Genomic DNA, 20063 nt, shown 5'->3' with positions numbered 1-20063 from the left:
GTGAAATTCAGCCGGTTCAGCAGGAACTCTGCAAGGGCAGTTCCTCCAAAGCTTAGTAAATGAGGCAAAACTTCACTTTGCAATTCTCTTTGGTTTATAAAACTTCACTTTGCAAAGAATACCTAATCACATGTAAGGGGGGAAAAAAAACAAAAACAGTATTTTTGCTTGCACATGATTGGATGATGGAAGTCAGCAGAGCTTCCCCTCATTTACTAAGCTCTGGAGCAGCTGCACGTGCAAATATTTTCCTTTAGTAAATCCACCCGGAAGCGTCCGGTTGGGCACTCCAGCCACAGTGCTGGCCTCCATGAGAAAACAGGTTTTGAATAGGTGCAGAATTGGCCAGAAACAAATATTGACGTACGATTCGCCAGATGCACATAGTGACGTACGATTCGCCAGATGCACGTAGTGACGTACGATTCGCCAGATGCACATAGTGACGTACGATTCGCCAGATGCACATAGTGACGTACGATTCGCCAGATGCACATAGTGACGTACGATTCGCCAGATGCACATAGTGACATACGATTCGCCAGATGCACATAGTGATGTACGATTCGCCAGATGCACATAGTGATGTACGATTCGCCAGATGCACATAGTGACGTACGATTAGCCAGATGCACATAGTGATGTACGATTCGCCAGATGCACGTAGTGACGTACGATTAGCCAGATGCACATAGTGACGTACGATTCGCCAGATGCACATAGTGATGTACAATTCGCCAGATGCACGTAGTGACGTACGATTCGCCAGATGCACATAGTGATGTACGATTCGCCAGATGCACATAGTGATGTACAATTCGCCAGATGCACGTAGTGACGTACGATTCGCCAGATGCACATAGTGACGTACGATTCGCCAGATGCACATAGTGACGTACGATTCGCCAGATGCACATAGTGACGTACGATTCGCCAGATGCACATAGTGATGTACGATTCGCTAGATGCACATAGTGACGTACGATTCGCCAGATGCACATAGTGACGTACGATTCGCCAGATGCACATAGTGATGTACGATTCGCCAGATGCACATAGTGACATACGATTCGCTGGGCGCAGACAGTAAAATTTCAGACCCTGGAAAAAAAAACAAAAAACCTGATACTCTGTAGCTGTGCTGTGTTTTGGTGTTGGGGGGATATCAATGCGCCCCTTTGGTATATAGTGGTATATAGGGGTCGGAACATTGTGACATCAAAATGTAATTCCCACCTCTGTATACAGACTAAATTGAGGAAGATCAGACCTGTTTACCTCACCCCCCCTCTTCATTATATTTCCAGGAATTAGAGCATCGCTGACGGTTCCTACTGCTGCATCTGACAGACTACATAGAGATCCAGGTCCCGGAGGCTGTGATATACACACAGGACTAGACGCCATAGGGTTTGTACAGCTTATAAGCCTCAACACCTTATTTCTCTGATGCATGCGATGCAGCAGAACAAAAAACCCAAGTTGCCCCCCCCCCCACTGGACCCATCACCATTGCAGCTGCCCGCTGTGCCTCTCCTGCACTCCACAGTTCCATGCGGACATCACTGCTCCTCGCTATACGGTATGTACTGGGATATCCAGTGCAGGAGACGGGACAGCCACTGCCCCACGGAGGTAGACTGAGCATGGAGGAAAATCTCATAGAGCTGAAGCTGGGCCAGACACACAGATTCAGAGATGAAGATATGAGCATAGGACCACAGAGACGAGGCTGAGGCCTTCCGATGTCTGCGGATGAGAGAAAAAAATACAACAAGGTCAATGAACAAGGAGAGGAGGGGACCAACAAAGAGGATCAGAAACTTATGTGACTGGTTCAGTGAGTTCTGTACAGCACTCCAGTCTATGTCAGAGCTATATAGATGTATAATAATAATAGTGTGTGACTGTTGAGGGGACATTAGAGTGTAAGCTCCTCTGTTGCAGATGACTGATGTAGCTGGCAAAGTGTTCTCTGTACAGCACTGTGGAATATGTCAGAGCTATAGAAATGTATATTAATAAAAACAATAAGAAGGTTGATATTTTGTTGCCAAATACCTTCATAGGGGATTTGCTTTGATAACAGAGGAGAATATATATTATTTCCATATGTGGCTGCACTTAGTGTTGAGACGTGATTCAGGCCTAAGATGATGCCTTAGATATGTACAGTGGGCAAAATAATTATTTGATCCCCTGCAGAATTTGTAAGTTTGCCCCCTTACAAAGAAGTGAAGGGTCTATCATTTTTATCATAGGTGTATTTTAAATAATAGAGACAGAATATCAATCAAAAGTCTAGAAATAACACATGATACAAAAGCTATAAATTAAGTTGCAGTTCAGTAAGTAAAATAATTATATGATCCCCAAGCAAAACATGACTTAGTACTTGGTGGAGAAACCCTTGTTGACAAGCACAGAGGTAAGACGTTTCTCGTAGTTGGTTACCAGGTTTGCACACATCTCAGGAGGGATTTTGGTCCACTCTTCTTTACAGATCTTCTCTAAATCCTTAAGGTTTCATGGCTGCTGTTTGGCAACTCGAAGTTTCAGCTCCCTCCATAAATTTTCTATAGGATTAAGGTCTGGAGACTGGCTAGGGCACTCCATGACCCCTTGCTTCTTCTTGAGCCACTCCCGTGTTGCCTTGGTGGTATGTTTTGGGTCATTGTCATGCTAGGAGACCCATCTTCAGTGTTCTGGCTGAGGTAAGAAGGTTCTCATGCAGGATTTTACAATACATGGCCCCTTAATGTGGCAAAGTCGGTCTGTATCTTTAGCAGAGAAACAGCCCCAAAGCATAATGTTTACACCTCCGTGCTTGACTGTAGGGATGGTGTTTTTAGGGTCATAGTCAGCATTTTTCTTCCTCCAAAACACGGCGAGTCCCTCTCCTCAAGAAGGCACATGTACAGTCATGCCAATGAACATCTAAATGATTCAGAGAAGGATTGGAAGAAAGCGCTGTGGTCAGATGAATCCAAAATTGAGCTCTTTTGCATTAACCCTACTCGCCGTGTTTGGAGGAAGAAAAATGCTGACTATGACCCTAAGGACACCATCCCTACAGTCTAGCATGGAGGTGGAAACATGATGCTTTGGGGCTGTTTCTCTGCTAAAGGCACAGGCCGACTTTGCCGCATTGAGGGGCCAATGAACAGGGCCATGAATTGTAAAAATTTGGAAGAGGACCTTCTTCCCTCAGCCAGAACACCCAAGATGGGTCGTGGATGGGTCTTCCAACATGATAATGACCCAAAACATACCACCAAGGCTACAAAGGAGTGGCTCAAGAAGAAGCAAATTAAGGTCATGGAGTGGCCTAGTCAGTCTCCTACAGAAAATTTATGGAGGGAGCTGAATCTTCAAGTTGCCAAGTGACAGCCAAGAAGCCTTAAGGATTTAGAGAAGATCTGTAAAGAAGAGTGGACCAAAATCCCTCCTGAGATGTGTGCAAACCTGGTCACCACCTACAAGAAACGTCTGACCTCTGTGATTGCCAACAAGGGTTTCTCCACCAAGTACTAAGTCATGTTTTGCTGTACATGTGCCTTCTTGAGGAGGGGGACCATTCGGGCACCGCAGGATTTCAATTCATGGTGGCGTATTGTGTTACCATCGGTTTGTTTGGGGAATTGTGGTCCCAACTGCCTTGAGATCATTCACAAGCTCCTCCCGTCTAGTTCTGATTCTGTGGACAGGTGTCATAACGAGTTGTCGTTAGGAGCAACTTCTTAAAGGGTTTTTTCACCTTAATGCAACGGGAACGAGCACACCAGCTCCGGACGGTGTCTCGTGTCCTGATTGGATAGATTGATGGCAGCGCAGCCATTGGCTCCCGCTGCTGTCAATCAAATCCAATGACGCGAGCGCCGTGGGGGCGGGGCCGAGTCCTGCTTTCTGTGTCAATAGACGCAGAAGCAGGAAATGGGAGCGCGCCCGCACGGGTGTCCCGAAGGAGAGCGCTTCTCCAACAGGGCACTGGAGAAGAGGAGGAGCCAGGTGCGCCGCTGAGGGACCTCAGAAGAGGAGGATCGGGGCCACTCTGTGCAAAACCAACGGCACAGCGGAGGTAAGTATAACATTTTTTTTTTTTTAAACCCTGAACCTTTACAACCCCTTTAAATTGACAGGACTCATCTGTGTACCACATGAGCACCTACTGTAGCCAGTCTGTGGGAGACAGAATTATTGAAGGTTGGTAGGGGATCAAATACTTATTTTACTCACTGAACTGCATCTCAATTTATAACATTTGTATTCTGTGTTTTTTCTGGATTTTTGGTTGATATTCTGTCTCTATCATTTAAAATACACCTATGATAAAAATTATAGACCCTTCATTTCTTTGTAAATGGGCAAACTTACAAAATCTGCCGAGGATCAAAAAATTATTTTCCCCACTGTATGTACACTGCTTATTGGAAGACTGAGGATGAAGATTATGATAATGCACACTGTACACGGAAGATGCCATGGAAGTCAGTAGAAGACCTCCCAACGCTCTGTAAGGCTGGACGCAGACAGACAGATGTCTCCCCACGAGTGGCAATGCAAAGTTCTTCCAAAGTTCTGCAGCTCCTACCCACTTACTGCCCCCCTATGAGGAGGATGTGTGTCAATGTGGGGTGGAGGGACGAGGACGCGGAGTAGCGTCAGTGAGACCGAACACTGTGGTTGGCTTATAGAAAGGATAACTTACCTGGAAAGAGCTCGAACACAGCAACGGGACATGCTGAGGAAAGAGCTGGAACTCGCCCGCGTGTGCAGAGCTGTCTCAATCCCACGCAGCAAGTCATTGGTTTTCAGGAGGAGAAGCATCTGACGCGGGATACTGGCAAGAAGCTGGCTGATCTGAGGTAGGTAGGAGGCAGCATTACTCCGAATCTCCTGAACCTGGAGAGAGAGGGTGACACCATTATATACAAAACCTATAATACCAACAGACAGAGACACACTGCACACCATGGAAAAGAGCAAAACAATGAGTATAAACATATCTGGAGAGTGGTGATGTCACTCCTGTATATCTTATATCTGGAGAGCAGTGATGTCACTCCTGTATAATATATCTTATATCTGGAGAGCGGTGATGTCACTCCTGTATAATATATCTTATATCTGGAGAGCAGTGATGTCACTCCTGTATAATATATCTTATATCTGGAGGGCGGTGATGTCACTTCTGTATAATATATCTTATATCTGGAGAGCGGTGATGTCACGCCTGTATAATATATCTTATATCTGGAGAGCGGTGATGTCACGCCTGTATAATATATCTTATATCTGGAGAGCGATGATGTCACTCTGTATAATATATCTTATATCTGGAGAGCGGTGATGTCACTCTGTATAATATATCTTATATCTGGAGAGCGGTGATGTCACTCTGTATAATATATCTTATATCTGGAGAGCGGTGATGTCACGCCTGTATAATATATCTTATATCTGGAGAGCGATGATGTCACTCTGTATAATATATCTTATATCTGGAGGGCGGTGATGTCACTTCTGTATAATATATCTTATATCTGGAGAGCGGTGATGTCACTTCTGTATAATATATCTTGAGAGTGGTGATGTCGCTCCTGTATAATAAATCTTCTATTTGGAGAGTGGTGATGTCACTCCTGTATAATATATCTTATATCTGGAGAGCAGTGATGTCACTCCTGTATAATATATCTTATATCTGGAGAGCGGGGATGTCACTCCCGTATAATATATCTTATATCTGGAGAGCGGTGATGTCACTCCTGTATAATATATCTTATATCTGGAGAGCGGTGATGTCACTCTGTATAATATATCTTATATCTGGAGAGCGGTGATGTCACTCTGTATAATATATATTATATCTGGAGAGCGGTGATGTCACTTTCGTATAATATAAAATATTTGGAGAGCGGTGATGTCACTCTGTATAATATTTTCTATATCTGGAGAGCGGTGATGTCACTCTGTATAATATATCTTATATCTGGAGAGCGGTGATGTCACTCCTGTATATCTTATATCTGGAGAGCGGTGATGTCACTCTTGTATAATATAAAATATCTGGAGAGCGGTGATGTCACTCTCGTATAATATAAAATATCTGGAGAGTGGTGATGTCACTCTGTATAATATAACTTCGGAGTCACATGATCGGGGTTGTTGGATAAGGTGTATCACTGGATATACAGAACATATAAGAGAAGAAGTTCCCAGATGCCTTCAGTCTGTCATGATGATTACAGATGAAGACAATGTTATTGCACTTGTGCCATTTATGGTAACAGGTACACAACCCTCATCTATATATATGAACGTGGCATGTAATCAGCCATGATATATATGTCACCTGACACACGGACACATAAATGTAGACATGAAACGGTTACATTTCTTGAAGGCGCTGGTTAAACACACACGTCCCGCACTGAACAAGGCACTAATTACAGACACAACTAATTACATGTTATCACAGGCAGAATACTCTGAAGCCAGCTGCAGACGAGAGACGTTGTGTGACAGCAAAACGCACAAAAGACGAAGAGGAGAAAGAGAGAGACAGACCCGGAGAGCATGGGGGATGGGAGAGAGAGAGAGAGATAGACTGAGAGCATGGAAGATGGGAGAGAGAGATAAAGAGAAAGAGAGAAACATTGACTGAGACCATAGAGGGATAAAAGAGAGAGAGAGAGAGAGAGAGAGAGAGAGAGAGAGAGAGAATGGCTGGAAAAAATTAGGTGTAAGAGGAAAGAAGAGGAATGGGGAAGCAGAGAGATAAAGAGGAGAGGCAGCTAGAGATAGAGAGGAGAGAAGAGGAGAGATGAGGGGGACAGAAGGAGAGATATGGAGGGGAGAGTAGGAGAGAGAAGGGGGAGGGGGGCGAGAAGGAAAGAGTTGAAGGGGAGAGGAGGAGAGAATGGGGGGGGGGGGATGGAGGGGCGAGAAGAAAGGAGATGAAGGGGAGAGGAGGGAATGGGGGGGGGAAGGGGAGAGATGGAGTGGCGAGAAGGAAGGAGATGAAGGGGAGAGGAGGGAATGGGGGGGGGAAGGGGAGAGATGGAGTGGCGAGAAGGAAGGAGATGAAGGGGAGGGGAGAGAGATGGAGGGGAGAGGAGAGAAATGGAAGGGGGGAGGAGAAAGATGGAAGGGGAGAGAAGAGAGATGGAGGGGTGAGAAAAAAAAGAGGTGAAGGGGAAAGGAGAGAAATGGAGGGGAGAGGAGAGAGGAGAGAAATAGGGGGGGGAGAGGAGAGAGATGGAGGGAAGAGGAGAGCGATGAATGGAAGAAGAGAGAGATGGAGGGGAGAGGAGAGAGATGGAGGGAAGAGGAGAGAGAAGGGGGGGAGAGGAGAGAGAAGGGGGGGAGAGGAGAGAGAAGGGGGGGAGAGGAGAGAGATGGAGGGGCGAGAAGGAAAGAAATGAAGGGGAGAGGTGAGAAATGGAGGGGAGAGGAGAGAGATGGAGGGGAGAGGAGAGAGTTAGGGGGAGAGGAGAGAGATGGAGGGGCAAGAAGGAAAGAGGTGAAGGGGAGAGGAGAGAAATGGAGGAGGGGGGAGGAGAGAGATGGAGGGAAGAGGAGAAGAGAGATGGAGGTGCAAGAAGGAGAGAAATGGAGGGGAGAGGAGAAGAGAGATGGAAGGGGAGAAGAATAAAGATGAAGGGGAGAGATAAATGAAGGCGAGAGAAAGAAAGAGATGAAGGGTGGAGAAGGATAGAGATGGAGAGGACAGAAGGAGAGTGATGAAGGGGAGCGAAGGGGAGAGATGGAGGGAGAGCAATTTGGGGGAATGAAGGAAAGAGAAGGAGATAGGGGAAGGGAAGGAGAGGAGAGAGATGGAGGGGGGAGAAAGATAATGACAGGGGGGCAGAAGAGGATAGAGATAGAAAAGAAAGAAAGAGATGGAGGAGAATACAAAGAGAAATGAAGAAAAGAGGAGAGAATGGAGGGGGGAAAGGAAAATGATGAAGGGAAGAGAAGAAGAGAGATGGGGGAGGAGAAGAAAAGAGATGGGGGGTGGGGAGAAGGAAGGGAATAAGGAGAGAGATGGAGGGTGGTATTATAGGAAAGAGAGGGGAAATATGAAGGAGAGAGATGGAGGGAAGAGAAAGAAAGAGATGGAGGATAGAGAAGGAGAGAGATGGAAGGGAGAGAAGGGAGAGTTGAAGAGAAGAGAAGGAGGGGGGAGCAGGGAGATGGAGGGGGAAGAACAAGGGAGACAGATGAGAGAGAAGAAGAAAGATGGAGGGGAGAGAGAAGACAAGCGATGGAGAAGGAGAAAGGAGGGGTCATTGTTCCCAGGCTCCCCCTAGCTGTTCTGCGGAATAAAGTCTCTTGTTTACAGAGGTAAATAGCTCAAGCTGAAATTTGCACATGGAGCTAAGTGACCTCGCCCCTGCCTGCACTGTTCAGACAGTTCCACCAACAGTTCCAATTACACAGACAGCCATAAAGAGAGAAGATTCTGCTACCTTTCTGTGAATTCTTTGTCTTTAGTGCAATGCTGAATTATCTGTACAAGCAGCAAATGCATATAAAACATTACAAAATAAAAAGTTTAAATAAAACTGACCCAAAACCCAAATAGTTTTCCTACACCCATCTGAGACACACCTGTATTAAATAACTAACACACACGTAGTAGATTTATGGAGAAATGGTGCATCCTGTCTACTGATCACAAATCTCTAAAGAGATCTTTAACACTCACCTCTTCCTTACCAGCCGGCCCACGATCAATACCCCGATTCACGGCCTTCCAGGAGCGGGCAGTCAGCATGCAGGCGAAGAGGGGGTATAAATCTCCAGCTCCCATCCGCTGGCTGTATATGCGGATCCCCTCCATGTCCACTGCAATTAACGCCTGCCAAAGGCGACAGTAGTCCAGGCGGAAGGTGTCCGTTAGTTTCTGCGGGAGAAATGCTGTTCAGTCATCACAGTCTGGAAGTGGGCATAAATGTGGATACATTGACCTCCCCCCCCCCCATTTCTCCACCTGGTACAATCCATGGTCCAGCAGGATGATCTCCGGTCCTCCAATTTCTGCATTCTGTCGGACCAAAACATTACCCGGATGGGGGTCGCAGTGGACAAAGCCATGGACAAATATCATTTCACTGTACAATTTCCCCAGAGCACGAGACACCTGGTAAGACAGGAGATGGTCAGCACAGTTTGTACCTGTGACATATTAGCTGCACATTCTTAATTTTCTACATTAAACTTCTTTTCCCAGGATTCCTCACCTTGCGTGTTCCAGCCCCGTCCAGTTGATGGAAATAAATTACATTCTGCCTGTTGCTGCAGGCCATGCAAAATGCAGCTCACAGCAGCCTCAGGAGAGAAGCAGAGTGTGCACAGAATAGTTTTAGCTGAAACTCCACCGTATAGCTCCAAATTTAAAAAAAATGATAATGGTGTAAAAATATAAGAAATTCCACCGACAAATTAAATAAATAAAATAAATAAAATAAAAATAAAAATGTAATAAAATAATGTATGTATCTAAAGAAAATGTACATAGAAGGCCGCTGTAACTTTTTGCTGCCTAAAGAGTTTGGCTTTAAACTGGATTTGTGTTCACCATCTATCACCACCATCTACATTGCATTATATAGTATTGGTGACATTACTGAGAATGCAGCCTATCCATTCACTAGAGACCGGTGACATCACTGAGAATGCAGCCTATCCATTCACTAGAGACCGGTGACATCACTGAGAATGCAGCCTATCCATTCACTAGAGACCAGTGACATTACTGAGAATGCAGCCTATCCATTCACTAGAGAGCGGTGACATCACTGAGAATGCAGCCTATCCATTCACTAGAGACCGGTGACATCACTGAGAATGCAGCCTATCCATTCACTAGAGACCGGTGACATCACTAAGAATGCAGCCTATCCATTCACTAGAGAGCGGTGACATCACTAAGAATGTAACCTATCCATTCACTAGAGACCAGTGACATCACTGAGAATGTAACCTATCCATTCACTAGAGACCGGTGACATCACTGAGAATGTATCCTATCCATTCACTAGAGACCGGTGACATCACTAAGAATGTATCCTATCCATTCACTAGAGACCGGTGACATCACTGAGAATGCAGCCTATCCATTCACTAGAGACCGGTGACATCACTGAGAATGTATCCTATCCATTCACTAGAGACCGGTGACATCACTAAGAATGTATCCTATCCATTCACTAGAGACCGGTGACATCACTGAGAATGCAGCCTATGTGTACATTACAGATGGGTGATATCAGTGGGAATGTGACCTAAGCTTCCCTGTTATGGGTGATTTAGACTATATATGCAGAGCTGACACCCAGCAATAGTCAGTAATAAAGATGCAGCATCTGGCCCGGCAGTGCGCTGGTTAAGTCCCTCGGCGGTGATGAAGGAACAGGGAATCCTCCCTCTCGGAGGGTTGCCGTTCTTGCAGAGGGTGCAGAGTATTGTTCCAGTCTTCTTCCACCCATGTATTAAGGATATGGCAGCCCTAATTACAGCTCTGGAGACACAGAGCCTGTGGGGGGGGGTCCTGCTGACACGAGGAGGCTCCCCCCTTTGCCATACACAACACAAGACTCGTTAACCCTTCACTGCGCCCGGCCGCCTCACCTGATTAATGTCAATCTTATTCCGCTCCATGTACTCCCTGTCGTTCACCTGTCCACCTTCCACGTATTCCATCACCAGGAGACGCTTGGTGCTCAGCTCCCAATGGATTCTGGGAATCTGATGGCAGAATAGAGATCAACATGGGGAGAGTCTCATTTTATAGGCAGCAGCTCTCTGAAAATGTTAAACATTGTAGAGGATGGCGTTTAACGTATTGTAGATGTCGTCCCAACCCACCCAACCCGTCCGCCATAAGATCACACGACACCCTCTAATAAATCCGCCTTCCCTCACCTTGAGGAAGGGAAACCTGGACACCATGTCCGCTAGTCTTTCCGCATTCCGACCCTCGTTCAGGAAGTCGAGTTCCAGCGGAAGGTTCTTCTTCGCTTCCTCTATGAGCCACATGAACTCAAACTGCGGGAAGATCTTCTTCACAATGTGGAGGAGAACCTGGAGAGGTACATGAGACGGCCACCATAGGCTGAGAGTCACCAACGGAACGTCTCCGTCATATTATACAAGGACAGAGCAATTATAATGGAAATAAACTCTAACTGGATAGCATTTTTATTTGTTCTGTGCACTGTGTATTTTACATTTTTATGTATTATTTTATTATATTTAATAACAAATTATTGTTATTATTTATTGTTTATTATTATTTTACCTATTAACAAAAATATTTGTATTTTATTTATTGTTTTTATTCTATAGTTGACATTTGTATTTATATATTATTTTATTATATTATATATTTATATTTAAATTATTAACCAAAAAAAAAATAAATGTATATATATATATATATATATATATATATATATATATATATATTTATTTATTTATTTTTTCTCTTCATTTATTTATTTTTTTGGTAAATAATTTAAATAATATAATAAATAATATTGTTATTAATAAATAATAAATAAATAAATACAAATGCCAAATATACAATTAAAAAAATACAAATATTTTTGTTAATAGTTAAAATAATACTAAACAATAAATAATAACAAAAATATTTTTATTTTATTTATTGTTTTTATTGTATATTTATCATTTGTATTTTTTATTTATTTTATTATATTTATTAATAACAGTATCATTTATTATTATTATTATTTAAATCATTAACCAAAAAAAATATTATATTTATATATATATATATATATATATATATATATATATATATATATATATATATATATATATATATATATATATATATAAATAGACATCAGGTGGGTTACCCTCTTCTCTTTCAATCCTTGTTCAATCAAGGTACCGTCAAGGTGGACTCCCAACCTTCCACCGTAAATAGATAGGAAAAATGCGAGGAACGATGCTTTGATGCAAAAAGTGTCCTTTTACTGAAAATCCTTCATTACATAGTTCAAATGCAAGCAAGCCACTGTACAGTTCCGAGCGCAATTCGCTCTTCGTCAGCCAGAAAAGCCTGACGAAGAGCGAATTGCGCTCGGAACTGTACAGTGGCTTGCTTGCATTTGAACTATGTAATGAAGGATTTTCAGTAAAAGGACACTTTTTGCATCAAAGCATTGTTCCTCGCATTTTTCCTATATATATATTGGCTAATAATTTAAATAATATAATAAATAATATTGTTATTAATAAATAAATACAATTGCCAAATATACAATAAAAACAATAAATAAAATACAAATATTTTTGTTAATAGTTAAAATAACAATAAATTGTTATTAATTAAAGATAAGAAAATATTACATAAAAGTATTACCGTATATATGATATCCATGGTATCCAATGATATATATGATATCTAATGCTTGCCACCGCACACAAATCATGGATAAAAAATGGGCCCGGGTGCACAGCAAAGACTGTAGTGCATATAAACCAAAAGAGAGAGCGGCACTCACGGGTGGCGGTTTAATTCAACGTTTTGGCGAAGCACAAGCTCCTGAGGAAGACTAGCTTGTACCTTGTCGAAATGTCGAATTAAACCATTGTGCGTTCACCTTTCAAGACCCGTGAGTGTCGTCCTGTCTTTTGGTTTATATATATAGATATCTATATAGATCTCTCTCTCTCTCTCTCTCTCTCTCTCTCTCTCTCTCTCTCTCTCTCTCTCTCTCTCTCTCTCTCTCTCTCTATATACACACACACACATTTTTTATATTTTTATTTATTTGTTTATTATTTTATTATATGTATTAATAACAATATTATCGATTATTATTTAATTATTAACAAAGATATGTTTTAACAATGTTATTAACAATAATATTTCTATTTTATTTATTATAATTTTTTGTGTATTTGACATTTTTATTTATTTATTAATTAACTCATTATAGTTCAATCCATTTTTTCAGGACCCCCTGTGGTCGCTCTATGTGTTCCATTGGGGTGGTTCATCCTGTTTCAGGCGTCTGTTTTGGAGCTTTTGGGAGTTCTACATGGGTGAGTGGCAGTGCGGTTCATGATGGCGGCCAATATATTTTTTAATCTCTTTAAAAATGTGATCGTGAATTGTCAATATTATGTTCTAAATATATCTCTTTATATTTAGTGATTGGTATCGTGTTATATAACATAACCCCTGAGGAAGCCCAAGGTGGCGAAACATGTCGGGATAATGTTATAACTGTCACCATTTTCAAGATATCTCCCTCTATACGCCTATTGTCTATAGTAAGCTATATTGTTGTACATGTTCTTAAACAATCTGTAATTTTATTGTGTATGTCTAAATAAAAAATATTTTGTACTTTTAAAGTCCTATAATTGTTTTCAATATATTAACACCTAAAAAATGCCACCAAAAAATTCTTCCCTGTTTACATTGTCTACCCAGGGATGTTGGTGCTTGCTTTGAATTTGCCACCAACCCATATCACCACCATCATCATCCTATTTATTAATTATGTTATTATATGTATTAACATATTATTTATTATTTTTATTATTTACAATAATAATTTTATTTATTATAACAAAAATATTAAATAAATAAAAATATTATTGTAAATAATTCAAATAGTAATAATAAATAATATGTTAATTAATACATATAATAACATCATTAATAAATAATAATTATAATTATAGAATGACATTTTTATTTATTTATTTGTTTATTATATTTATATAATAATATTTAATTATTAACAAAGATACATTTTATTTTTATTTATTATTTGAATTTTTTATTTATTTATGGTTATTAAAATTAACATATTATTTATTATTACTATTTTAATTAACAATAATATTTGTATTTTCTTATTATTTTTATTGTGTATTTGACATTTTTATTTATTATGTTATTGTATGTATTAACATATTATTTATTATTATTTTAATTATTTACAATAATATTTTTATTTACTTATTATAACAATTAAATACAAATATTATTGTAAATAATTAAAACAGTAATAATAAATAATATGTTATTGTTACATATAATAACATAATTAATAAATAATTGTGTATTTGACATTTTTATTTACTTGTTTATTATTTTATTGTATGTATTAATAACAATATTATTGATTAATATTTAATTATTAAAACATATATGTTTTATTTTATTTATTATTTATTTGACATTTTTATTTATTTATTATGTTATTATATGTATTAATTAACATATTATTTTTTTATTATTATTATTAACAATGATATTTCTATTTGTTTATTATTTTTATTGTGTATTTTACATTTTCATTTATTTATTTGTGTATTATTATATGTATTAATAACAATATTATCGATTATTATTGAATCATTTAAAAAAAATGTGTTTATTTTATTTATTATTTTTATTATGTATTTGACATTTTTATTTATTTAGTAATTTTGTTATTATATGTATTAATATTATTTATTATTATTATTTTAATTCTTAACAATATTATTTATTTATTTATTTTTTGTGTATTTGACATTTTTATTTATTTTACTATATTTATTAAAATAATAATATTTATTATTATGATTAACAATATTTGATTTTTTTTTTTTATTATTGTATATTGACATTTTATATTTTGCCTTCCCTGGCCCCGCCCCTTCATTAGGCATGTTAATGACATTTTTAATAAAACCTTTCCCCTTTCACTGGGTCTCTTTGCTTCTCTATGCAGTGCAGGGAGATCGTGGTGGGTGGGAGGAGCTGGTACTCCTCTCGAGAGCCCTCAGCCCTGATACAAGCAGTGGGCGGGGCTCTTGGGAGGAGTTATGATGATGACAAAAATGCCTTGATGGGCGGATGTCAATCTGGAGAAGTGGGCGGTCCTGGACAGGCAGTATTTGCATGCAGGTAACGCCCACATGTGATGCTGAATTTCCATGATTGTGAGAGGCTAAATGATGCCGGGTGTCCTCCAGCCAGGAAAGGAGGCGGAGCTCTGTGTTGAAGCTTCTAATGCACACTGTCAGAAGCTCACAGTGTGCGGTGAAATGAGTGCGGGGGAGGGAAAGGTTGGCGCTCCACCACTGACCTCCATGAGCAGTATATCGCGGGAACTCTGTGTCTGCACTTTGGGATGCTGAACCTTCACAGCGACCGTCCGACCGTCCTTCAGAACCGCTCGGTGCACCTGAGCCAATGAGGCCGCACCCAGCGGCGCTTCCTCAAACCTCTCAAAGACTTCATTGACCTAAAGGAAGGAGAAGGATGAGGATGACACCGGGCAGAATTATTTACCTCCACAGCCCACCCAGATGCCCCCCTCCCCCCCCATCCCTCCCTGTCGCCCCCCTCCCCCGCGCTCAGATTTTCGCTCGGTTTGTGTGATTTTTTTTCTATTGGTGAATAATTGAAGTCATCTCTCCCCTCTCCAGACTGCAATAACAGCGGCAATAAATCTCCGTTTGATATCGTTTTATTAGGCTCGAGGAGGGCGATTTATGAATACATTGTGACCCGTCCTGATGGCCCTATCAGATGTGAGGACGGCTGATTAATTACAGCTCATAATAAGCCAATGTGCAACGTACAAACAACCATCCATCAGTGCCCGTCCCCGCGCCACACCGCCGCGCCACACCGCCGCCATCTGATGATAAAAGACACAATAAAGGGAATTATGGTGATCTGGACCAACATCAGAGGGTTAACCCCCTGCCACCCAGACACCACAGGGTAACCCCCCCTGCCACCCAGACACCACGGGGTAACCCCCCCTGCCACCCAGACACCACAGGGTAACCCCCCCTGCCACCCAGACACAACGGGGTAACCCCCCCTGCCACCCAGACACCACAGGGTAACCCCCCCTGCCACCCAGACACCACGGGGTAACCCCCCCTGCCACCCAGACACCATGGGGTAACACCCCTGCCACCCAGACACCAAGGGGTAACCCCCCTGCCACCACAGGGTGACCCCCCCTGCCACCCAGACACCATGGGGTAACACCCCTGCCACCCAGACACCAAGGGGTAACCCCCCTGCCACCACGGGGTGACCCCCCCTGCCACCCAGACACCACGGGGTAACCCCCTTCTACCCAGACACCACAGGGTAACCCCCCTGCCACCCAGACACCACAGGGTTACCCCCTGCCACCCAGACACCACGGGGTAATCCCCCTGCCACCCAGACACCATAGGGTGACCTCCCCTACCAACCAGACACCACGGGTGACCCCCCCTGCCACCCAGACACCAAGGGGTAACCCCCCTGCCACCACGGGGTGACCCCCCCTGCCACCCAGACACCACGGGGTGACCCCCCCCTGCCACCCAGACACCACAGGGTAACCCCCCCTGCCACCCAGACACCACGGGGTAACCCCCCCTGCCACCCAGACACCATGGGGTAACACCCCTGCCACCCAGACACCAAGGGGTAACCCCCCTGCCACCACAGGGTGACCCCCCCTGCCACCCAGACACCATTGGGTAACACCCCTGCCACCCAGACACCAAGGGGTAACCCCCCTGCCACCACGGGGTGACCCCCCCTGCCACCCAGACACCACGGGGTAACCCCCTTCTACCCAGACACCACAGGGTAACCCCCCTGCCACCCAGACACCACAGGGTTACCCCCTGCCACCCAGACACCACGGGGTAATCCCCCTGCCACCCAGACACCATAGGGTGACCTCCCCTACCAACCAGACACCAAGGGGTAACCCCCCTGCCACCACGGGGTGACCCCCCCCTGCCACCCAGACACCACGGGGTGACCCCCCCTGCCACCCAGACACCACAGGGTAACCCCCTGCCACCCAGACACCACAGGGTAACCCCCCCCTACCAACCAGACACCACAGGGTAACCCCCCCCCTACCAACCAGACACCACGGGGTAACCCCCTGCCACCCAGACACCATGGGGTGACCCCCCTACCAACCAGACACCATGGGGTAACACCCCTGCCACCACGGGGTGACCCCCCTGCCACCCAGACACCACGGGGTGACCCCCCCCTACCACCCAGACACCACGGGGTAACCCCCTTCTACCCAGACACCACAGGGTAACCCCCCTGCCACCCAGACACCACAGGATAACCCCCCTGCCACCCAGACACCACAGGGTAACCCCCCTGCCACCCAGACACCACGGGGTGACCCCCCTGCCACCCAGACACCACAGGGTTACCCCCTACCAACCAGACACCACAGGGTTACCCCCTGCCACCCAGACACCACGGGGTAATCCCCCTGCCACCCAGACACCATAGGGTGACCTCCCCTACCAACCAGACACCACAGGGTTACCCTCCCTGCCACCCAGACACCACAGGATTACCCACCTGCCACCCAGACACCACAGGGTAATCCCCCTGCCGCCCAGACACCATTTGGTAACCCCCCTGCCACCCAGACACCACAGGGTAACCCCCTGCCACCCAGACACCACAGGGTAACCCCCCCCTACCAACCAGACACCACAGGGTGACCCCCCCCCTACCAACCAGACACCACGGGGTAACCCCCTGCCACCCAGACACCATGGGGTGACCCCCCTACCAACCAGACACCATGGGGTAACACCCCTGCCACCACGGGGTGACCCCCCTGCCACCCAGACACCACGGGGTGACCCCCCCCTACCACCCAGACACCACGGGGTAACCCCCTTCTACCCAGACACCACAGGGTAACCCCCCTGCCACCCAGACACCACAGGATAACCCCCCTGCCACCCAGACACCACAGGGTAACCCCCCTGCCACCCAGACACCACGGGGTGACCCCCCTGCCACCCAGACACCACAGGGTTACCCCCTACCAACCAGACACCACAGGGTTACCCCCTGCCACCCAGACACCACGGGGTAATCCCCCTGCCACCCAGACACCATAGGGTGACCTCCCCTACCAACCAGACACCACAGGGTTACCCTCCCTGCCACCCAGACACCACAGGATTACCCACCTGCCACCCAGACACCACAGGGTAATCCCCCTGCCGCCCAGACACCATTTGGTAACCTCCCTGCCACCCAGACACCACAGGGTTACCCCCTGCCACTCAGACACCATGGGGTAACCCCTTGCCACCCAGACACCACGGGGTTACCCCCTACCACCCAGACACAACAGGGTAAACCCCCTGCCATCCAGACTCCACGGGGATAACCCCCTACCACCCAGACACCATGGGGTTAGCCCCCTGCCACCCAGACACCACTTGGTAACCCCCCTGCCACCCAGACACTATTATATCACCCAGTCCGGCGCGGCAGCGTCACCTCTTTGCCCAGTTCCTCTTGGATGACGCGCAACACATCGGGCAGCGGAGTGGGCGGAGCCTGGCTGTGCAGAACACTGAGGGTGCGGGTATATTCTGGCGGCAGCAGGTACTCCAGGGCGCCCAGGTGCTGCCCCACCTTGATGAAGGTGCCCCGGTTGGCGCAGCAAAGGTCCAGCAGATGACGGGCACAGCGGCTGTGTATCTGTGGGAAAACAGTGTTGTGGTGTCAGAAAATACAGATATATACAGGACACTAGATTTACCCCCCTTGCCTGACCAGGCCATTTTTTGTGATACGGCACTGCGTTACTATTTGATCACCTCTGCGGTTTTTAATTTTTGCATGTAAACACAAAAAAAAAAGACAGACAATATTTTTTTTACTTTCTGCTTTAAAACATATCCAATAAAAAAAAAAAATGTAAAAATGGAATTTCTTCAGAAAAAACAACATGTCCACCTGGAGGTGTTCTGTATACAGAATGTACAGAGACCGCCCCCAGAAATGTCATTTCCTAAATAAATAAAAATGTCAAATACAAAATATATATATATTGTTAATAATTAAAATAATAATAATAAATCATATTAACAAAATTACTAAATGAATAAAAATGTTGAATACATAATAAAAAAATAAAAATAATGTTGTTAATAATTAAAATAATAATAATAATAATAATAAATAATATTAATACATATAATAACAATTACTAAATAAATAAAAATGCCAAACACACAAAAAAAAAAAATAAATAAAAACAATATTGTTAATAATTAAAATAATAATAATAATAAATAATATGAATACATATAATAACAAAATTACAAAATAAATAAAAATGTCAAATACATAATAAAAAGAATACATAAAACAAAAATAATATTGTTAATAATTAACATAATAATAATAAAAAAAAATAATAATACATATAACAAAATTACTAAATAAATAAAAATGTCAAATACATAGTAAAAATAATAAATAACATTTTTTAAAATTATTAAATAATAATAATTTTTTTTTTTCAACAAAAGTGGAGTTACTCTTTAAAAATTTGATTGTAAACTCTCCTGCAGGGTTCATTCACCTGTGCTTTGTGCTCTGAAAAGTGATCTGCATTTGGATCGCTCTTCAGAGAGCATTTGACAGGCAGTGGAGGAGGCATTCCATCGCCTGCTTTAACCCTTTAAATCCCGCACTAGCACGCCACAACGGCGGGGTGCTGGCAGAGCGCGGCCCCATTCAGCGGGCGCTACACCCACCGAAAAGGACAAGGGGTATCATTCGCTGCTGCGGCCGGGAGGCAAAGCATCACAGCTGTGGAATGTACACCCACACCCCGCGCAGCTATAGGGGTTTGGGGGTAGTAAAAGCACGGCTCAAACTGTGTGGTTTTGCCATCCCCTAACCTCACATGTGAGCTAGTCCTTAGATTTACCAACAGTTATGTAATGAAGGGCCCAACAGGATACAAACTGATTGTACAGATTAGGTCGGCCAATACATTACATGGCTTTAGTAAAGCTGGTTGTATGAAGATTGTAATGTGTATGGTGACCCATACAGCTTCAATCTGCTGAAAGAAATGATCAGAAATTGTAACGCATTGACCAACTAGTGATAGGAGCCGGCGGGACCAGCTACCGATCATGTGACCACTATAACAGCCAATCACAGTGGTCACATAACTGGTCCCGCCGACTCCCATCATTGGTAG

At 43.7% G+C, this 20063-nt stretch overlaps 1 protein-coding gene across 2 annotated transcripts in view; it reads right to left on the bottom strand.

Moving 5' to 3' along the window:
- Positions 1 to 789: 789 nt before the first annotated feature.
- ADCK1 (aarF domain containing kinase 1) overlaps positions 790 to 20063 on the bottom strand; it is a 39592-nt gene continuing 20318 nt past the window's right edge. For both annotated transcript variants that reach the window (XM_073610557.1, XM_073610558.1), the window contains exons 5-12: positions 18341 to 18544; positions 15132 to 15290; positions 10933 to 11091; positions 10639 to 10755; positions 8999 to 9148; positions 8714 to 8911; positions 4709 to 4902; positions 790 to 1749 (exon numbers count right to left, since the gene is read on the bottom strand). In XM_073610557.1, the coding sequence (XP_073466658.1) occupies positions 1563 to 1749; positions 4709 to 4902; positions 8714 to 8911; positions 8999 to 9148; positions 10639 to 10755; positions 10933 to 11091; positions 15132 to 15290; positions 18341 to 18544 (1368 nt within the window). In that variant the 3' untranslated portion in view covers positions 790 to 1562. The remainder of the gene's footprint in view (positions 1750 to 4708; positions 4903 to 8713; positions 8912 to 8998; positions 9149 to 10638; positions 10756 to 10932; positions 11092 to 15131; positions 15291 to 18340; positions 18545 to 20063) is intronic.

This window comes from Aquarana catesbeiana, linkage group LG13, assembly GCF_042186555.1.
Source record: "Aquarana catesbeiana isolate 2022-GZ linkage group LG13, ASM4218655v1, whole genome shotgun sequence".
NCBI classification, from domain to species: domain Eukaryota; kingdom Metazoa; phylum Chordata; class Amphibia; order Anura; family Ranidae; genus Aquarana; species Aquarana catesbeiana.
Note: the sequence above shows the minus strand (reverse complement) of the source record. Positions and strands in the feature narration are given on the sequence as shown.